This window comes from Leopardus geoffroyi, chromosome C3 (genome assembly GCF_018350155.1).
Source record: "Leopardus geoffroyi isolate Oge1 chromosome C3, O.geoffroyi_Oge1_pat1.0, whole genome shotgun sequence".
Lineage (NCBI taxonomy): Eukaryota > Metazoa > Chordata > Mammalia > Carnivora > Felidae > Leopardus > Leopardus geoffroyi.
The window spans coordinates 5747239-5766514 of NC_059338.1; the positions used below are offsets into that span (position 1 = coordinate 5747239).

The 19276-nt window shown below is 45.4% G+C and overlaps 1 protein-coding gene across 3 annotated transcripts in view; it reads left to right on the plus strand.

The window, feature by feature from the left end:
- Positions 1 to 19177, plus strand: part of SDHC (succinate dehydrogenase complex subunit C) — a 35781-nt gene extending 16604 nt beyond the window's left edge. For all 3 annotated transcript variants that reach the window (XM_045455322.1, XM_045455324.1, XM_045455323.1), the window contains 3 exons: positions 430 to 491; positions 15825 to 15988; positions 19023 to 19177. In XM_045455322.1, the coding sequence (XP_045311278.1) occupies positions 430 to 491; positions 15825 to 15988; positions 19023 to 19127 (331 nt within the window). In that variant the 3' untranslated portion in view covers positions 19128 to 19177. The remainder of the gene's footprint in view (positions 1 to 429; positions 492 to 15824; positions 15989 to 19022) is intronic.
- The last annotated feature ends 99 nt before the right edge of the window (positions 19178 to 19276 follow it).

Genomic DNA, 19276 nt, shown 5'->3' on the forward strand with positions numbered 1-19276 from the left:
CAGTTTTCATGTACTCAAACTAGAAAGTGGAAACAAGAATGCAAAAGCTGTTTTTTTTTTTTATATGTAAATAGTGCCTATATCCAAGTAGTTTAACTTCTCTTCGCCAAAATGGACTCTGTATTGGGGTCCCTGGGCGGCTCAGTCGGTTGAGCGTCCGACTTCGGCTCGGGTCATGATCTTGCAGTTCATGAGTTCGAGCCCCGCATGGGGCTCTGTGCTGATAGTTCAGAGCCTGGAGCCTGTTTCAGATTCTGTGTCTCCCTCTGTCTCTGACCCTTCCCCTCTTGAGCTCTGTCTCTCTCTTTCTCTCTTTCTCTCTTTCTCTCTCAAAAATAAATAAACATTAAAAAAAATTTTTGTTAAAAATGAACTCTCTATTGTGTCATATTTTCCTTTTTTTAATTGCCTTTGTGTATTTCTTTGCAGTTGGTCGCTTCCCATGGCGATGTCCATTTGCCACCGCGGTACTGGTATGGCCTTGAGTGCAGGTATGGACACGTGTATTTACGCATACGCGCACACCGGCACACGCACTTTGAAGAACTTTGCTGTTTCTGTGTCTCTTAGCACCCCCTCCTATGCAAATCAGCGACTTGATTTGGAGAAAATGACGAGTCCATTTAAGCTTATTGTTCATTTGTTCCTTTAACAATTCATCATGAGTTCTTAGTAAGCTTATGTTCTTTCCTTCGCCAGGTGTTTTGTTTGTTTGGTTTTTAGTAAGCTTCACACCCAGCGAGGAGCCCAATATGGGGTTGAACTCACGACCCTGAGATCAAGACCTCAGCTGAAATCAAGAGTCGGACACTTCACCGACTGAGCCACCTAGGCGCCCCTATCCCTAACACACTATTATATATTTATTGAAATTACAGAGAACAGAGGTAGAAATGTCATAGAGATGTGTGGGCCGACTACACATTGACCAAACTCCGTCCAAGATTAGTCATCAACCTTATTCTTCCAGAAACTCAGCTTTAGCACCCATTCTGTATCACCTAGAATTGATTAGGCCCAAAAAACCAAGTCCTTCTCCAGTCTCGCAAAATCTTGGTTTACGGCCCAGAATGTCTATTTATTTACTCACGTGGTATGAATTGTATGCTGGTCTTAGTGCATCCATTTCAGGTAGTCAGGCTTATTACAGGCAGGAAGGATGCAGATTTTAATCAGGTTTTGGGATCTGATGCATCTTTCTACAATAGAGAGATACTTTACAAGAGGATCATCTGTATTTTAAATTTTTCCCTGGCTGGTACAGGAAATATGGACATATTTTCGTTTTCTGTGATGTTCTTCAGGGACCACCCCCCTGGACTCCTGTAGACTGTGTTTTTACAGAAGTGCTCCTCAGCGGGACTGCTGGCTCAAGTGTAGGGACCCTGTATTTAGGCAGCTGCTGCTAAGACATTGGCAGAAATTAGCTAATGCCGTGTCTTTGCCGCTCAAAGTCACATTTGTTTTGTTGGTAATCAAGTAGGGATAGGAACTCCTACCTAAGATCGGATATTATCATCCCTACTTATCATTCCTTTGGTTGGTAAAGGGATGATGGAATCCAGGTAGAAGGATGATTGCTATTGTCTTGGAATCTGTGTATAGTTTCCGGTTTTTAACCCACTTGGACTGAAAATAATATAACAGAGTTCAAGATTAGGTTATGCTAGCTGTAAATTCACAGTTACTTTCTTTGTGCCTACTTTGAATCTTAGAATTGCTAGATTGATTCTTTATGCTTAGTTTGGTGGTGTTGATGAGCAAATTTAATCCTAAAAATCATTGAAAGAACAAGAGCAGTTTATCAGGCTTTAGTTTCCCTTTTCATCTCAGTGTATTTATCACCACCGAATGAGACAGAGGATGTTGACTCTTTCATAGACCATACTAATGAAAAAATATTCGTTTGCCAAACATAGCTAACGGTGATACATATTTTTTTCACAACCGTACTTAGCAGTAACTTACTTCTTTCCTATCTTTACCCCCTTGAAAGACCTTGTATTCATCAGCACGTATCCAGTTTATCCCTAACGTTCTCCCCTAATTCCAGGATGGAACGTAGTGGCTGTTGTATATATGGTAGTAGTTCTCCCGTTTCCCTCAAATGCTGAAGGTCCATTCAAAACTGGAAGGGAACCTATTTTCAATAGGTGGGTGACGTAGGCAACCCGGTCAGCTCTCTAAACCTCAGTTTTATTCCTTGTTAAAATGAGCATCTTATTAATGCCTCTCCCAGAATTGATGGGATTTCAAGAAACCACACTCTGGATGTTGACTTACAAAAAACAGGAATGAGAAGTATGATAAATTTAATGGCAGCGGTCTCTTAGAAGATGAAGTGCACTGGACCAGATGGTGAATTTGGCCTGAAATGAAGTCAGTCCCAGCATCTGTGATCTTTGCATTTTTGTGGCTCTCCTCCAGTCTGTTCTTCACTTAACCGCAGGAGAAACAAAACCTTATGAAAATAAATTGAATCATGTCACACTTAGAGTCACCCTATCACTGCATTTGCCTTTGCGCTTAGATTAAAATTCAAATCTCCACCATGGCATGAAGTGCCCTGCCTCGTCTGGCCTTGCCTCCCCTTGCTTCCTGTGCTCTGGCCACACTGGTCTTTGAATTCCTTTGAATGAGCAAAAGCCTTTCTCACCCCAGAATCATTGCATGATTGCATTGACCAGAATCATCAGGTCATGATCCCAGGGTCATGGGATCAAGCCCCACATCGGGCTCCGTGTTGAGTGTGGAGCCTGCTTGGGATTCATTTATTTCATTTATTTTCTCTCTCTCTCCCTCTCCCTCCCTTCCACCCTCCCTCCCTCCCTCCCTCTCTTTCTCCCCCCTAAAAAAAAAAAAAAAAAAGTACTTTGCCTACCACCATCTCTAATTAAGGAGTTTCCAGTTCTAGTTCTTTTGTTAATTTTCTGTTTCCAGCACTGTTCCTTCATAGTTCTTATTGCACTGGTCGCCTCTTTCAGAGCTTTTATTACATATTTGTAATTCTTTTGTTTGCTTACTTTTTATAAATCTGTCTCTTTTATTAGACTGCTAACTCTACAGAGAGTGGGGACTGCATGTACCTTCTTTACCCTCCATACCCACTGGCAGACACGCAGTAGGTGCTTAGTAGATCTCCGTTTACTAAATGAATACAACCATCTAAGTCATTTTGCTCATGGTGGTCATTTCAGAAATGTTCATTTTTCCTGCCTTCTAGTTCATCTCCTGCTTGCATTAGACATTAAATAGTGATAGTAATGGCCCCTACCCTCAAGGGCAGAAGAGTCTAAGGAGTAAGATTAATAAATATATATAATGCTCTGCAATAACTTTTTAACAGAAATATGGGGTCCCTGAGGAGACACCATCTGTGAAGGAGTTGGAGAGCTTGAGAGAAGGATGAGGAGGAGAGTTCATTAAGAGGTGGTAGAGGAGGACATTCCAACAGAGAAACTACCTTATGGCCAAGGGGTTGGGAAGTGTCCAGAGTCACTGGATGGTGATGACTGGGTCTGGTTGTTTGAGAGTAGTGTTTACGGGAGAAGTGGCAGAAGGTAAGACTGGAAAATGTGCTAGACAGTGAAGGACCTTGACTGCTGTGTGGGGAAGTTGGAACTTGATCCTGTAGATCTTTGGAAGTCATAAAAGTTTCCTGTTTTCGGGGTGCCTGGCTGGCTCAGTCAGTAGAGCACTTGACTCTTGATCTTGGGGTTGTGAGTTGAAGCCCCGCATTGAGCATAGAGCTTTACATTAAAAGAAAGAAAGAAAGAAAGAAAGAAAGAAAGAAAGAAAGAAAAGTTCCTGTTCTCATTCCAGTAATAGGACAGGCTGGCTGGGACAAATCCACTGTAGAGATTTTGCAGCCAATATGTAAATTGTGAAAAGCATGTTGAACCAAAAAGTGTGATGACACTAGTTTGACTTTAAATAGAATTTATTGCAAAGGGACTTCGTAAACAATCCTTTAAAATATGGGAAGAGATGGCCAGTAATACTCTTCCATTGCTTAGATGCTGTAGGGAGTAAAACACTCATGGCTTTTCATAGTGACAGATGGTATAACAGTCTTGATGCCATCAGGTCAGTCCCTTGAGAGTGGCAGGTAGCGGAAGCTGCAGCAAGAGTGAGGCTGGGGGAGGCAGTCAGGATGCGGCAACACCACCGGAAACCCCATGAGTTTAGAAGAAGCCCGGGCGGGTGCAAAATAGCAGGTATTCAGAGGAATTGCAACTCCAAATGAAGCTTACAGTGACCTCAGAGGGGTGTGGGAATGGTCCTGAAGGTCTGGGGTTGTTAGTAAATACGGGTCAGGTCAGAGACCTTCAGTGAGAGATTGCCTGAATGCATACACAAGCCTTCTGCTCAGGCAGTCCGTTTCTTTTGTAGAAAAGCCAAAGGCCTTACAGATTTCTAAAGTAACTAATGGAACTTGAAAATGACTGCTTTTTTCTTCTGGGCTTGTCATGAGATGGGACATTAGTCATTGATTCTCGAATGTGTTAGGAATCCTAGTCACTGAGGCAGTGGAGACAAAGTAACAAGAGTAAACTTTGGGAGTAGGGCAGATCTGTGTTCGGTTCCCAATGGGTCACTAACCAGGTACTATATAGGCTCACTTCCTTTCCTGCTTGTATTAATGCCTAGTTAGGATTGTGGGAATTAAACACTAGATAGAAAGTTCTGGCTGTAAATCAGAGTCTTCATGACCCCTCCCTTGATAATTTGCTAGAACGGCTCATCAGAACTCCTGAAAACACTTTACTTACATTTAGTGATTTTTTTAAATGAAGGATGCCCCTCAGAAGAGCCAAATGGAAGAGGAATGTAGGACAACATATAGGGGTGGACGGACGGCTGTCAGTGTGCGTGGAGTTCCCGTGCCCTCTCTGGTGTATTTAAAATAACACCGAAGTTCAGCTGAGTAAAAGTGAGGATCTGATTGGCTTTATGAATTGATTCATGAATTGGGCAGCATCCCTTTTAGCAAGGAGATGCTCTGCTGAGCTAAACAAAAGAAAGGTTTTTAAAGGTAGAGAGAAGGCATAAAAAAAAAAAAAAAAAAAAAGAGGGGCGCCTGGCTGGTTGAGTGGGTAGATCATGTGACTTTCAATCTTGGCGTTGTGAGTTTGAGCCCCACATTGGGTATAGTGATTAGTTAACAATAAAATCTTAACATGTTTTTAAGTTTATTTATTTATTTTGAGAGAGAGAAGAGAGAGCGAGCGAGCAGGGGAGGGACAGAGAGATAGTGCGATAGAGAATCCCAAGCAGGGATTCTGTCAGCACAGAGCCGGATGCGGGGCTTGAACCCACGAACAGTGAGATCATGACCTGAGCTGAGATGAAGAGTCAGATGCTTAACCGACTGAGCCACCCAGATGCCCCCAAAATAAAATCTTCAAAAAAAAAAGGAAAGGAAGGAAAGGAATTTAGTAGCAAGGAATGCATTGTTTAGGCAAGGTTGCCCTCCTGAGGGGCATGGAAGGTATCTATCAGTAAATTTCCTATCAGTAAATTTACTCAGATTGACCAGGAAATTCCATGTTGACTGGTTACACTGCTGGGAAGTTGAAATTGCAGTTAGCTTAGGTATCAAGTTAGGTTTGCTGCTTTGCCCTAAGCGTCACCATGGTCGGCCTGTGGGTTTTTCTAACACCACCCTTTCTGCACCTGATGTGTTCAACAACTTGCAAGCAGCTCAAAACCTGTCGTTCAGGGGGTTTTATGGAGGTTTCTCACTTAGGCAGGATTGATCACATTATTGGCCATATTAGCTCAAGCACCAGCCACTCCTTTGCAGAGATGTGGGGGGTGGGGACGGGGAGGAGGGGGTGGGGATGGAAGTTCCAGCCCTCCATCCCTGCCTTGGTCTTTCTGGCAACTAGCCCCCGTCCTGAAGCTGTCTAGGGGCCCCCAGCCACCGGTCATCCCAAGACACTCTTCCCACTCTAGAAGTTCCAAAGGTGTCAGGACTGGTGTGCCAGGAACTAGGGGGAGAGACCAAATATATATTTCTTACCATAGCACATCTTTGAACAAGGAATATCAATCAGTTAATTCAGTCAAAAGTGACTTTGGCCAAAGCTTTCCTCATTACAAGTGAAAAAAAATGAGAGGAAACCAAATATGCGATTTCCCAAATTCCCCTCTGATGCCTAGTATACCAGGAAGCTGGTGATAGCCTCTCCTCCAATGACCTCAGTGCCCAAGGGGGGGCTCCTCTAACAGCTAAACAACGTAAATTACGAAAACAAAGCCACTGAAGTTGTCCCATCTAATCAGTCAGACAAATTAAGTGGTGCTTTCCCTGGGCTGTGGGGACCAGCTCTGGCCTGCTGCACTGCAGTAAAGCGCTCCATACAGAACCCGGCAGGTTGGCAGCAAGTCCTGTGGCCACTTCCAGAAGCCATCCGAAGCCCTTTCAGACCCTTCTTCCCAGCACGGCCCTGCAGATGTCCCTGCAGATGAGAACGGAAACCTGTGCAAGAGCCTTGCCGGAGCCGTCCACGTGATGGTTCACCCAGCCCCGGTGACAGCACCTGATTGTTCTTGTATCCGAAGTGCTCGCACACTAATCTCATCGTGTCCCGTTGTGCCTGTCGGCCTCCCTGCAGCCTCTGGAGGGGGCGGCGGCAGGAGTGTTCCTGCACTGAGAAAAAGTAAAACCCTTCGGAGAAGCATTTGCTCTTCTGGAGACCATCGATTTTGCCAGGCCATTTCATCCTGGTAATGCGAGGACAGAACCGTAGCACTTGTGAGTAGGAAAGGCTGAGAACAAGCTCTTCAGCCACAGATGATGAGACATTTTCTGAACGGTGCGGAAGTATCCCAAGCATTCACAGAAATAATAATCGCCACCAGGCCTGTATTAGGAAATTCACGTCTAGTATTTAATTTAATTCTCACCATCCTAACTGGCATTAATACAAGCAGAAAGGGAAGTGAGGAGTAAGTGGCTGGTTAGTGACAGTAAGAACTGGACTCCTTTGTCTTACTGCCCAGGTTGTGCTGCTGCTTTCTCCACGCCGCCTCAGTGGTCAGGATTCCTGCCGTGTCCGTAACACGCCACATTTGAGAGTCAGTGACTGATGTCCCTTCCCTCTCATGCCAAGCCCAGAAGAGAAAAGCGGCCACTTCAGAGTTCCACTGATTACCTATAGGTCTGTACGTAAGGCCTTTGGCTTTTCCAGAAAGGAAGCTGATTGCCTGAGCAGAGGTTTGCCCATGTATGCAAGCAGTCTGTCACTGAAAGGCTGATCCTTCAGCCTGGCCTGTGTGAGAATCTGTGGACCTGGAAATGATGATGGTGACGGCCAGTCTGATAGCCGGGGTTGGAGAAGTTGTGCAGTATCCAACAGTGTATACATCCCATTAGTAAGTCATTGTGGTTATTGACAACTGAAATTAAAAAGAAAATTCCTCTTGCCATTATGTGAATAGTTTTTTTGTTTTTTGTTTTTCCAGATGGCTGTTAAATTGTCAGGACATAAATACTTGAGTTGTTTGGATCTAATTAGTTAAGAAATAAAACTGTTAGGTATCTCTTTTGGCTTAGGGGTACCCTTAAAAAAAATTACCGAAAACACTGAGGTACCATGAACTGAGAGAGTTTGAGAAGATTTGAGAAGAAGATATGACCCAAGAGGATTCAAGGATCTTTGGATAGATTTGGTCTGGATAGATAGAAAGTTAGAAGGTCAGAGGACCCGTCCTCCACTGTTCTTGGAATTTCAGTGCAAACCTTCATCCGAAACTTTGATAGGCACACATATGCCTAAGATATCCAGACAGACTCCACTCTGATCTGTGCACCCCATGTGACAGCAGTCTAACTGCTGAGTCCCAGGAATGGCCGCTCATAGCAACACTCCCCTCCCAGAAGACCAGACTGGTCAGGCTGCCTCATCTTAGAATAACACCACCTACTCTGGGATAACCTTCCAGAGTCAAAACTAATGGAAATCCTGGGATGTGAACAGCAACGTCTTCGGCCTTTGCTTCTATGAATGTCATAGAATTTTGTCAGCTTAATTCAAAAGCAAACAAATGTCTCAAAATAAATCAGTTGTTCTCAACACCATTCTCCTCCAGAACCCCAAGCCAGTTTTTTCAAGATCAGTATTTTTTAAACAATGGAAACACCAGCAAGTCTAAAAAAACAATTACAAGTCAGGAGTTTATAAGTGCTTCAGAAAAAAGTGTGGTGTTAGCGGAAAGGATCTGAGTTTTGTGTTCAAATCCCAGCCCGTTCACTTGATGCTCAGTAAACTTGGACACGCTTCTTAATGTTTCTGAACCTCATTTCACTCACCGCTAAGTGGAGATGGTGCTAATTTTTCAGATGGTCAGGAGGATGAAATAATTATGTAAGTTTTCAGTGAACGATGGCTGTAGCGGTAATTGTATTTGCCGCAGGTGGCGTTTTTCTGATAGGAAAATGACATGAGATGACACAGTGTCTCTGGATATACACAAAATGGTTATCTCTGAGTAGTGGGATTATGGGGAACCTTTGTAAACCATACTCTTCTATAATGTTGTAGTTCTTTGCGATGTATTTTTGTAATCAGAAAAAAAAAATTAAGTGACGTTTCTGAGAGGTCAGGGAGATCTGGGGATCGCCACACAAATTCCAGTCTGTGTATAATCAGAGGAGAGACTGTGTTGGCTGGCTGCCTTTCTGTTCTTTTTAAAAAGGGCTTTTTTTTTCTGGGGCGCCTGGGTGGCTCAGTCAGTTAAGCGTCCGACTCCAGCTCAGGTCACGATCTTGCAGTTTGGGAGTTTGAGCCCCACATCTGGCTCTCTGCTGTCAGTACAGAACCCGCTTCGGATCCCCTGTCCCCCCATTCTCTCTGCCCCTCGCCTGTACGCACACACCCATGCACACTTGCTTGCTCTCTCAAAAATAAATAGACATCAAAAAACAGGGGCTCTTTTCTGAACTGTTTTACACACAACGCTCTGACACCAAATTCATATTTTTCCCATTAACGACAGATTTTTCAATTGTCCGTGCACCGAGTGTCCTCCAATTCAGTTCAGTAGTGATACTCACCACTCAGAGTTAGTGCAGACCTCACAGGTTAAGGGTTCAGCCCTTCGGGCTGATGGTCCCCCACTTCGGGCTCTAGTCACAAGTCCCAGGTTGCCACCTGTACTCCTCGACCCAGTCGCGTAGAGACCTTGGTTTGTGCCGATCACTGTGTGAAATGCTGTGGTTACAGAAATGAGTAAGTCATGGCCCTTGCTCTTGAGGACCTCATCGCCAGGTGGATTTCCCTCCCCCAGTTGCCGCATCCACACTTCAGACTTCACTTATCACTGACCTTGGGATGATGCTCAAACCTGTGTCTTCAGGCCAGAGCTTTAGACCTTGATCCAGCTGCTTACTGCATATGCAACCTTGACGTTCCTCCCGTACCTCCACCTTAGGTGTCCTCTGAATTGAACCCTTCTTTCCCTTCCCAGAGTATCAACGTCAGTCCTCTGACAATCCAAACCTGAATGTGTTTCCCTCGTTCCCTGTGTGGGTAAAGGGCATTATCAGTCGCTCATGCAAACCACCACCCTTGACTTCCCTCATTTGCCCCTTGTCCCCAGATCTTACCTCCTTATATCTTTTTTAGTTGTCCATTCTTTATTCTGTTACTGTCTTCAGTCAGGCTACCGCCTTCATCCACCGAAGACCCGATTTACCCACAGCCTCCTGTTCAGACTTCCTGCCTCCCCTGTGATTACTCTCCTCTGTCCCCCTGTGGCTGCCAGGTTGACCTTCTCAAAGGGCATATGTGCCCATATTACTGTCCAGTTTAAAACTCTTGAGGATTTATCAGTCCCATTAGGAATGGCAGGATTTGGGGCACCTGGGTGGCTCAGTTGGTTAAGTGTCCAACTTCAGCTCAGATCATGATCTTGTGGTTCCTGGGTCCAAGCCCCACATTGGGCTCTGTGCTGACAGCTCAGAGCCTAGAACCTGCTTCAGATTCTGTGTCTCCCTCTCTTTCTGCTCCTACTCTGCTCATGCTCAGTCTCTCTCTCTCTCAAAAATAAATAAACATTAAAAAAAAAAAAAGAATGGCAGGTTTTGGCTCAAGTAAACATCTCCTCCTTCTGAGCCGAGGGCAGATCAGTGTTTGTGTATGTGATACAGCCTCACAGTCCTTCTCACTACAACACCTTTTTTCTGGTTGGTTGTTTCAGGTGTACAGTATATTGATTTGACAACTCTGCATTTCTCAGTGCTCAGTATAAGTGAAGTCACCACCTGTCCCCGTACAATGTCATTACAGTATTACTGACTATATCCCCTGTGCTGTACTTTTCATTTCTGTGATTTGTTTATTTTATAACTGGAAATTTGTACCTCTTTTTTTCTTTAAATTTTTTTTTTTTTCAACGTTTATTTATTTTGGGGACAGAGAGAGACAGAGCATGAACGGGGGAGGGGCAGAGAGAGAGGGAGACACAGAATTGGAAACAGGCTCCAGGCTCTGAGCCATCAGCTCAGAGCCTGACGCGGGGCTCAAACTCACGGACCGCGAGATCGTGACCTGGCTGAAGTCGGACGCTTAACCGACTGCGCCACCCAGGCGCCCCTGTACCTCTTTTTTTTCTTAAAAATTTTTTTAATGTTTATTTTTGAGAGAGCATGAGCGGGGTAGGAGCAGAGAGAGAAGAAGACACAGAATCTGAAGCAGGCTGCAGACTCTGAGCTGTCAGCACAGAGTCCGACACGGGGCTCGAACTCACGAACGTGAGATCGTGACCCGAGCGGAAGTCGGACGCTTAACCGAGCCACCCGGGCGCCCCAGAAGTTTGTACCTCTTAATCCCCCTTACCTATTTAACCTCTTCCCCCATCCACCTCGTCGCTGGCAACCACTAATTTGTTCTGTGTATTTAAGAGTCTGTTTGGTTTTTTAGATTCCACGTGTGAGTGAAATCATATGCTATTTGTCTTTTTCTAACTTATTTCACTCAGCATAATACCCTCTCACTCCAGCCATGTTGTAGCAGATAGCCAGGTCTCATTCTTTTCTATGCCTGAGTAGTATTCCACTGGGTGCATACACCACATCTTCTTTGTCCATTCACCTACCAGTGAACACTTGGGTTGCTTCCATAGCTTGGCCATTGGTAAATAATGTTGCCATAAACATAGGGGTACATATATCTTTTTGAGTTAGTGAATTTTCTTAAGTTCATTTATTAAAAAAATTTTTTTTTGATATTTATTTTTGAGAGAGAGAGAGAGAGAGAGAGAGAGAGAAAGACACAGAATCTGAAGCAGGCTCCAGGCTCTGAGCTGTCAGCACAGCGAGGCTTGAACTCATGAAACGTGAGATCATGACCTGAGCTGAGTCGGACGCTTAACCAGCTGAGCCACCCAGGGGCCCTAAGTTCATTTATTTATTTTTTTAGTAATCTCTACACCCGATGTGGGACTTGAACTCATGACCCTGATGTCAAGAGATACATGCTCCTCCAATTGAGCCAGCCGGGTGGCCCTGAATTAGATTTTTGTTTCCTTTGGGTAAATACCCAGTAGTGGAATTACTGGATCATATGTCATTTCTGTTTGTCATGTTTTGTGGAACCTCCATACTGTTTCCCACAGTGTTTGCACCGATTTACATTCCCATCACCAGTGCGCAAGGTTCTCTTTTCTCCACATCCTTGCTGACGTTTGGTATTTCTTTTCTTTTTGATACTAGCCATTCCGACAGGTGTGAGGTGATGCGTCCTTGTGGTTTTGATTTGCGTTTCCCAGGTGACCCTTGGCGTGCATCTCTTCCTGTGCCTGTTGGCTGTCTGCGTGTCTTACTGTAACACTTGAGACAGTCATTATTAATTGGTACGGATTGGCGCTGAGGTGAACTGCGTTTGATTGGTACCAGGATGAAATCTCATCCTTTTTTTTTTTTTAATGTTTTTATTTATTTTTGAGAGAGAGAGAGAGAGAGAGAGAGACTGAGTGCGAGCAGGGGAGGGGCAGAGAGAGAGGGAGACACAGACAAAGCAGGGTCCGGGCTCTGAGCTGTCAGCACAGAGCCCGACGCGGGGCTCGAACTCACGGACTGCGAGATCATGACCTGAGCCGAAGTCAGACGCTCCACCAACTGAGCCACCCAGGCACCCCTGAAATCTGTCATCCTCGACTGGCAGGATCAAGTTTAAACTCTGTAGTCTGGCATGTAAGGCCCTCTTTGATGTATCCCGCCACTCCCCACTTTGCTGTCCCCTTATCTGTTTTCTCAAAACTCAGCTCAGGGGCGCCGGGTTGGCTCAGTCGGTTAAGCACCTGACTCAGTTTCAGCTCAGGTCATGATCTTCAGGTTTCGTGAGTTGAACCCTGTGGCAGGCTCTGTGCTGACAGTGCAGCATCTGCTTGGGATTCCGTCCCCCTCTCTCTGTCTCTCTCTGCCCCTCCCCTGCTCACACTGTCTCTGCCTCCCTCAAAAATAAATGAATAACTTAAACAAAAGATTTTTTGAACTTAGCTTAAATGCACCTCCGCGAAAAAGCTTTTCAGGGTACTCTGCTCCTCCCACCAGATGGATCTTGATTGTTGTCTTTGAGTTCCTTAGTGCCCTGTGCACACAGGTTGTGTGTGCTGGTTGTGGGCTGGTGCCCTTTAGCACCTTACTTGGTCCTGTGGATTGATTTCCCTAAGTAAAAAAAAAAAAAAAAAAAAAAAAAAGCTGGACACTAAGCTTCCTAAGGGCAAAGACCAGGTCTTCATTTTTCTGTCTGCAAGCTTCATACAGATTTAGTACAAAGGATGCTTTTCGTAAGTGTCTGTGAAATGGAAGCGTGTGTGTTTGCCACACTTGACAAGAGTGGAGTAGAATGGCCTTCTAGAAGTTACACTCCCTGCACGCTGTCTTCCAACTCCTGCCGCTGTAAATATTTCATGTTCTTTAGGATCTTCTTGGAGGGGCGCTTGGGTGGCTCAGTCGGTTAAGTGTCCACTCTTGATTTTGGCTCAGGTCACGATCCCTGGGTTGTGGGATCGTACCCCTCACTGGGCTCCATGCTGAGCGTGCAGCCTGCTTAAGATTCTCACTCTCCCTCTGCCCCCTCTCCCTTGTTTGCTCGCTCGAAGAAAAACAGATCTTCTTGGAAAGAGTTTGCATAGCCATCCCAATAGCCTGACTTGCACAAGATTCCTTCTGGTGCTCAGTTGCCACAGTTCTGGTCCCTCTTCTACCTTGAGTGGAGATGGAAAATTAGATGCTTGTTAAAATAAAGTTAATAGCCTTTCACCGTGCTGTTGGGAATCACTCTGTAATGAGCCACAGTTACCGGTGGAAATGTGTAGGGGTGGGAACTAGGTGGCAGCTATTGGAGTAGAGATTGTTTCTTATGACCGCTTTATTGAGACATAATTCATACACCATGCAATTCACTTATTTAAAGTGTAGAATTCAGTTTTTAGTATATTCCCAGAGTTGTGTAACAATCACCACGATAAGATTTAGAACATATTTTTTTTAATATAATTTATTGTCAAGTTGGCTAACATACAGTGTATACAGTGTGCTCTTGGTTGTGGGGGCAGATTGCCATGATTCATCGCTACATACGACACCCAGTGCAAGTGCCCTCCTCAATGAAGATTTAGAACGTTTTGATCATTACAAATGGAAACCCCATATCATTTATCACTCCCCATTTCCCTCCCAATCGTCTAGCCCAAGGCAGGCACTTACCTACTCGGTCTGTGTAGACTTGTCTGTGTGGAACATTTCATATAAGCAGATTCTGCAATACGGGGTCCTCGGTGACAGGTGTCTTTCACTTAGGATAACATTTCCAAATTTCCTCCGTGTTGTAGCATGTGTCCGTATACGGCTAGACTGTGTTTAATTTACTCATTCGTCGATTGATGGGTATTTGGGTTGTTCCCAGTTTTTGGCTACCGTGAGTAATGCTGCTATTGTGTGTAAGTGTTTGAGTAGACTTCTGTTTCATTTCCTTTGTGTGTATACCTGGAAGTGAAATTGTTAGGTCATGTGTTAATTCTGTTACCATTTTGAGGAACGCCAGACTGTTGTCCAAGGTGACCGTAACACCATTTCACATTCCCCCCGACAGTGTTTGAGATCCTAATTTGTCTGCATCCTTGCCAACACTTGTTATTATCTGTCTTTTTATATTTATGTTACTAAAGACAGACTGAACGCTTTTGAGATTTATATAAATGTGCATATTTTATATAAAGGTGCACGTAATTTTATATTTAGATATAGCATCCTAGTAGGTGTGAAGTAGCTTCTCACTGTGATGTTTTTTTAAGATTTTTAAAAATTTATTAGAGAGAGAGGGAGGGGCAGACAGAGACAGAGGATTTGAAGTGGGCTCTGACAGAGACAACCCAGTGTGGGGCTTGAACTCACCAACTGTGAGATCATGACCTGAGCCAAAGTCGGACACTTAACTGACTGAGCCACCCAGGGGCTGCTCATTATGGGTTTGGTTTGCGTTTCCCTAATGGCTAATGGTGTTGAGCATCTTTTCACGTACTTATCAGCCATTTTTTATCTTTACTATTTAGATCCTTTGCCTATTTTTTTATCTTTTTTAGTAATCTCTGTTAGCAGTGTGGGGCTCGAACTCCTGACCCTGAGATAAAGAGTCTTACGCTCCTCTGACTGAGCCAGCCAGGTGCCCCTCCTTTGCCTGTTTTTAAATTGGGTTGTCTTTTTTTTTTTTTTTTAATTTTTTTAACGTTTATTTATTTTTGAGACAGAGAGAGACAGAGCATGAACGGGGGAGGGTCAGAGAGAGAGGGAGACACAGAATCCGAAACAGGCTCCAGGCTCTGAGCCATCAGCCCAGAGCCCGACGCGGGGCTCAAGCTCACATACCTCGAGATCGTGACCTGAGCCGAAGTCGGACGCTTAACCGACTGAGCCACCCAGGCGCCCCTGGGTTGTCTTTTTATTATCGAGCTGTAAGAGTCTTTGATGTATTCTGGATACAGGTCCCTTATCAGACAGACGATTTACAAACAGCTTCTGTGTTCTCCTACTTTTTCTTTTGAGTGTAGTTGACACACAGCGTTGCATGTTTCGGGCGTACAAACACTGACTTAGCTTCTCTGTACATTATGCTGTGCTCGCTGCAAGTGTAGCTATACGTGTCACTATACGTGGCTGCGTCGCTGTTACGGTGTCATTGACTTTATTCCCCATGCTATCCTTTTATCGTCTTTTGACTTTGTTGGTGACATGGTTCACAGCAAAAAAAATTTTAATTTTGATAAAGCCCAATTTATTCTTTTGTCACCGATGGTTTTGCCATCATATTAAGAAGCCAGCGCCTAATCTAGGGTCATAAAGATTTACTCCCGTGATTTCCTGAGAGTTTTACTGTTTTAGCTCTTCCATTTAGCTCTCTGATCCATTTTGAGTTACATTTTGTGTGTGTGTGTGGTAGAGATTTGAACGGCTTAAAAAATGTTTCTCAGTCTTGACATAGGACTGAATATCCTGTTTTTATTTTTTCCTTCCGGAGATGATAATCTAGATGCAGTCAGAAGGTGACTTCTGGAGTGGCAGGTGTCGCTCTCGTAGAGAGGGATGTTGACAGGAGGAATAATGTGCTAACGTGTGTGGCAGATTTCAGAGATTAGGGTCAGGTGCCAGGCAGCCTCCCGCTCACCACAGACGCGAGCATTAGTTTAAATCTTGCCCGTTTCAAAATGGGTGAGAATTGTACGACAGGTGCCAGGGGCTGTCGTAGAACCAGTTTTGTGTGTTATGTTAGCCGTAGCTGGTGGGCAGCTCTAATGGGCTTATTTGGTTTTCTCCTCAGGGGTCTCTCTGTTTGGTTTGTCGGCCCTCTTGGTCCCTGGGAACTTTGAGTCTCATCTGGAACTTGTCAAGTCCCTGTGTCTGGGGCCATCGCTGATCTACACAGCCAAGTTCGCTCTTGTCTTCCCTCTCATGTATCACACCTGGAATGGGATCCGACACTTGGTAAGTTCATTGTTTACGCGCTTTCTGGGTGAAGGGAATATAGGGGAACGTAGGGTTCTCTCTTTTGTTGCCTGGGTTTGGTGCTGCCCCTGAAGTTAGTTGTGCTGACCTTTGCCCGGGGGCCTCTTGGGGAAAGCTCAACGGGTCCCCGGGTCCCGTGCCCTGCTCGGCAGCCCCGCCGAGCACTGGGTGTAGGCCAGCCAGACCCTTGCTTGGTCTCACTGCGAACTCGTCCGTGTGACGTGTGAGGCACGTCACTACAAGAGACCCCTGAAGCCAGGACGTCCCTCTGGCCTAGGAGGCGTACTTAGTACACGCGTAATTAACTGGCGCCTACTGTGTGTCAGCCTCTGTTCTAGAGGCTGGGGTTTCAGTTATGAGCTAGATGATTGCTGATTCCTGTCAATCCAGGTGACAGGTTCTGTTAACTTCTGTTATCTTAACATCGGATCGCGTTGACTTTTTTTTTTTTAACTGGAGATAAGGGGTGGAGTGCTTGTTTTTTTTTGTTTGTTTGTTTTTGTTTTTTAGTGTTTAGTTTTGAGAGAGATAGAGTGTGTGTGTGAGTGGGGGAGGGCAGAGAGAGAGGGAGACACAGAATCCGAAGCAGGCTCCAGGCTCTGAGCTGTCAGCACAGAGCCCGACGCGGGGCTCAAACCCACAAAGCGCAGGATCATGACCTGAGCTGAGGTCGGCCGCCCAACCGACTGAGCCACTCAGATGCCCGAACTGTTTTTGGTCTTTTGTTGAGCTGTTAGAGAGAATGGGGCCACCTTTAACAGCAGCTGGGTAGCTAGGATCCCAGATTTTAATATTGGGGTTAAAAATTTGTTGATGGCCTAAAAGCTGTCCTGGTGTTGCCTCCTGTGTGACCTTTGGGTCAGTTCAAAACTAGTGTTTCCGTCTCTATTTTATAAAGGGATTAAAGCTTAATCACGCCTGCCCCGGGTCAGAGATTAGTCTCTCCTCCAGTGTTTTAAGATTTTGTGATCTCCCTACCCCAGCCTTGCTTTCTTTCCCAGGAAGACAATTTTGATTCCATTGTTTCTCATCTTCCTTCCTTCTGAACCTGAGTCATCTGCCAGATGGATACTTTTGCCTTAATGTGACCTTTAAACCTTCCACATCAGAGTCTAGAGACAAGCACTTTCTAAATTTCATTCTGGTCCAAAAGACACTTTAATGGAATCAGAAAAGTGACGGACTGAATGACCTATTTAATTAAGTGTATCTATCAACTGTTCCCTGGGGTGGTGTTCAGTTTGATTCACAATGACTTCACTGCCCTCTGGGAGGGGATAGGGAAGGAGGGCATTTCCATTAATGACTTCTCATTCCACAGAACAGATCTCTCTAATGAAAATCAGCCGATCAGCTTCCTCTGGTCACATCCTGGCTCAGGCGGGGTTTGCCATGTATCTGCTTTGGTCTCAGTAAGAGGGGGGGTTAGGGGAAGAGGTCTTGCAAAATCTCAGAATGCAGTCAAGGTTTTTCTGCCCTGGTTCCTGCCTGTAATGGTAATCTCTTTGTTGACACAGTGGGGAGCCTAAAGGCTTTTCTTAAGCCCTTAAATCTGCTTTTATTTTTTTTCTTGTGGCCGGTGCTGGCTCTGAGTGTGGGACAGGATTTGGTCTACTCTGCACGGCAGTGCCAGCTCTCGCCCTCTGAGCCTCTCTGAGCCTCTCTGAGCCTGATAGCTGCCTTCCCTGAAGACCTGATGGGGCGTGGTCAGTGGCATTGATGTAGGAGACTGAGAAGTGACAGGGTCTCTGGCGTTCTGAGAGTGTCCCTCCATCACTACCAGCCAGGAGGGCTCCTTTTTTCTGTTTTGTTTTGTTTTGGGGTTTTTTTTGTAAAACACCGTTCCTATGTAAGCAGAACAGCTCTATGTGGAATCTGCTTGACTCCTAATCTGATCCAGGTAGAGAGAGGCCTGACTCCTACTCCCTGACCCTGCGCTGGGCTCTCCCTGACTTTTCTCTGAAGTGCTCCTGACTTAGCTTAACCCAGAGTGTGGGCGTTGGTGCTGTGCAGGGGGCAGCCAAGTGTGGAAAGTGTAGAACCTAGAAAGTCTGCTTTTGCCCTAGGGGATCTTTTAGTGACTCAGAGTAGAGTATGTTAGTGTCCCTGGGGTGCAAGAGAGCCGAGATCAGTGTTTTTAACCCCCTGGTTTTTGTTGCAATGGGTAGAAAATCAGGTTAGTGGGTTATTACCCACAAGACCAGAAATTAGGGGTGCCCGGCTGGCTCAGTCGGTGGAGAGTGCGACTCTTGGTCTTAGGGTCGTGGGTTCAAGCCCCACATTGGGCATAGAGGTTCTTAAAAAAACAACAAAACAGGAATTTAGTAGGATGCGGCATACAGAATGTGGCACACACACGCTAATGGTAAATATCGCTTATTCTTTCGTGAACTTTCGCTATAATATACTGACAAACAGAATTGAGACGTCGTGGTCTAGATCCCAGAGTATTTTCTTAGGGTACTGGTTCTCTGACAGATGTGACTTCTCAGCGGGGGTCCCGTGAGCCACCGTGTCTGAGGAATCACGTGTAGTGCGCCCCGTTGTGGAGCTTCGCGCTGTACGTCAATAAGTTGTTTCAGAAGTCTTGCAGCTAAACGGCCACCAAATTCACTTGACCATAGAAGTTTTCTCGTGCAGTAACTTTCAGCATTCTGAGGGACTAGTTTGTGGAGGGACACACTTGGGGAAACACTGATTTGGTGGTGGTGTCACGAGGGAAAGTTACAGCTCTTCAGTCTGGAAGCTTCTGTATGTAGGGGCCGAGGATGCCTTTCCTGTCCCCGGGAGAAGGGGGTGGTGGGTGCCATGTCGCACGGGCTTTGAGAAAGGTGGAGGTGGGTCGGGTGTGAGACAAGTGCTTTCCCCCTTGACCCGGGCTGAGGGCGGTTGCCCTCCATGAGGTGGGGCTCCGGACAGTAGCCAGGACCCTGATTGCTGAAATCGTTTCTTGCTTGCTTTCTTCTCCTTCTTTTTTTTTTTTTTTTTTTTTTTTTTCTTCTTTTTTCTGCAGATGTGGGACCTCGGGAAAGGTCTGAAGATCCCCCAGCTGTACCAGTCTGGAGTGGCTGTCTTGGTTCTTACTGTGTTGTCCTCTGTAGGGCTGGCAGCCATGTGAAGAGTGAAGTTCCCAGCATTGTCTTCCCATAAATGATTCACTGACCTGTCTTCCTGTTGGTGACTCTCTTCTCCAGCCGAGGCGCAGTTCTCCTGATTTCCTCAGACCCTTTGTGCTCACAATCCCCTTGGCGCTCAGTAGCAGTAGAT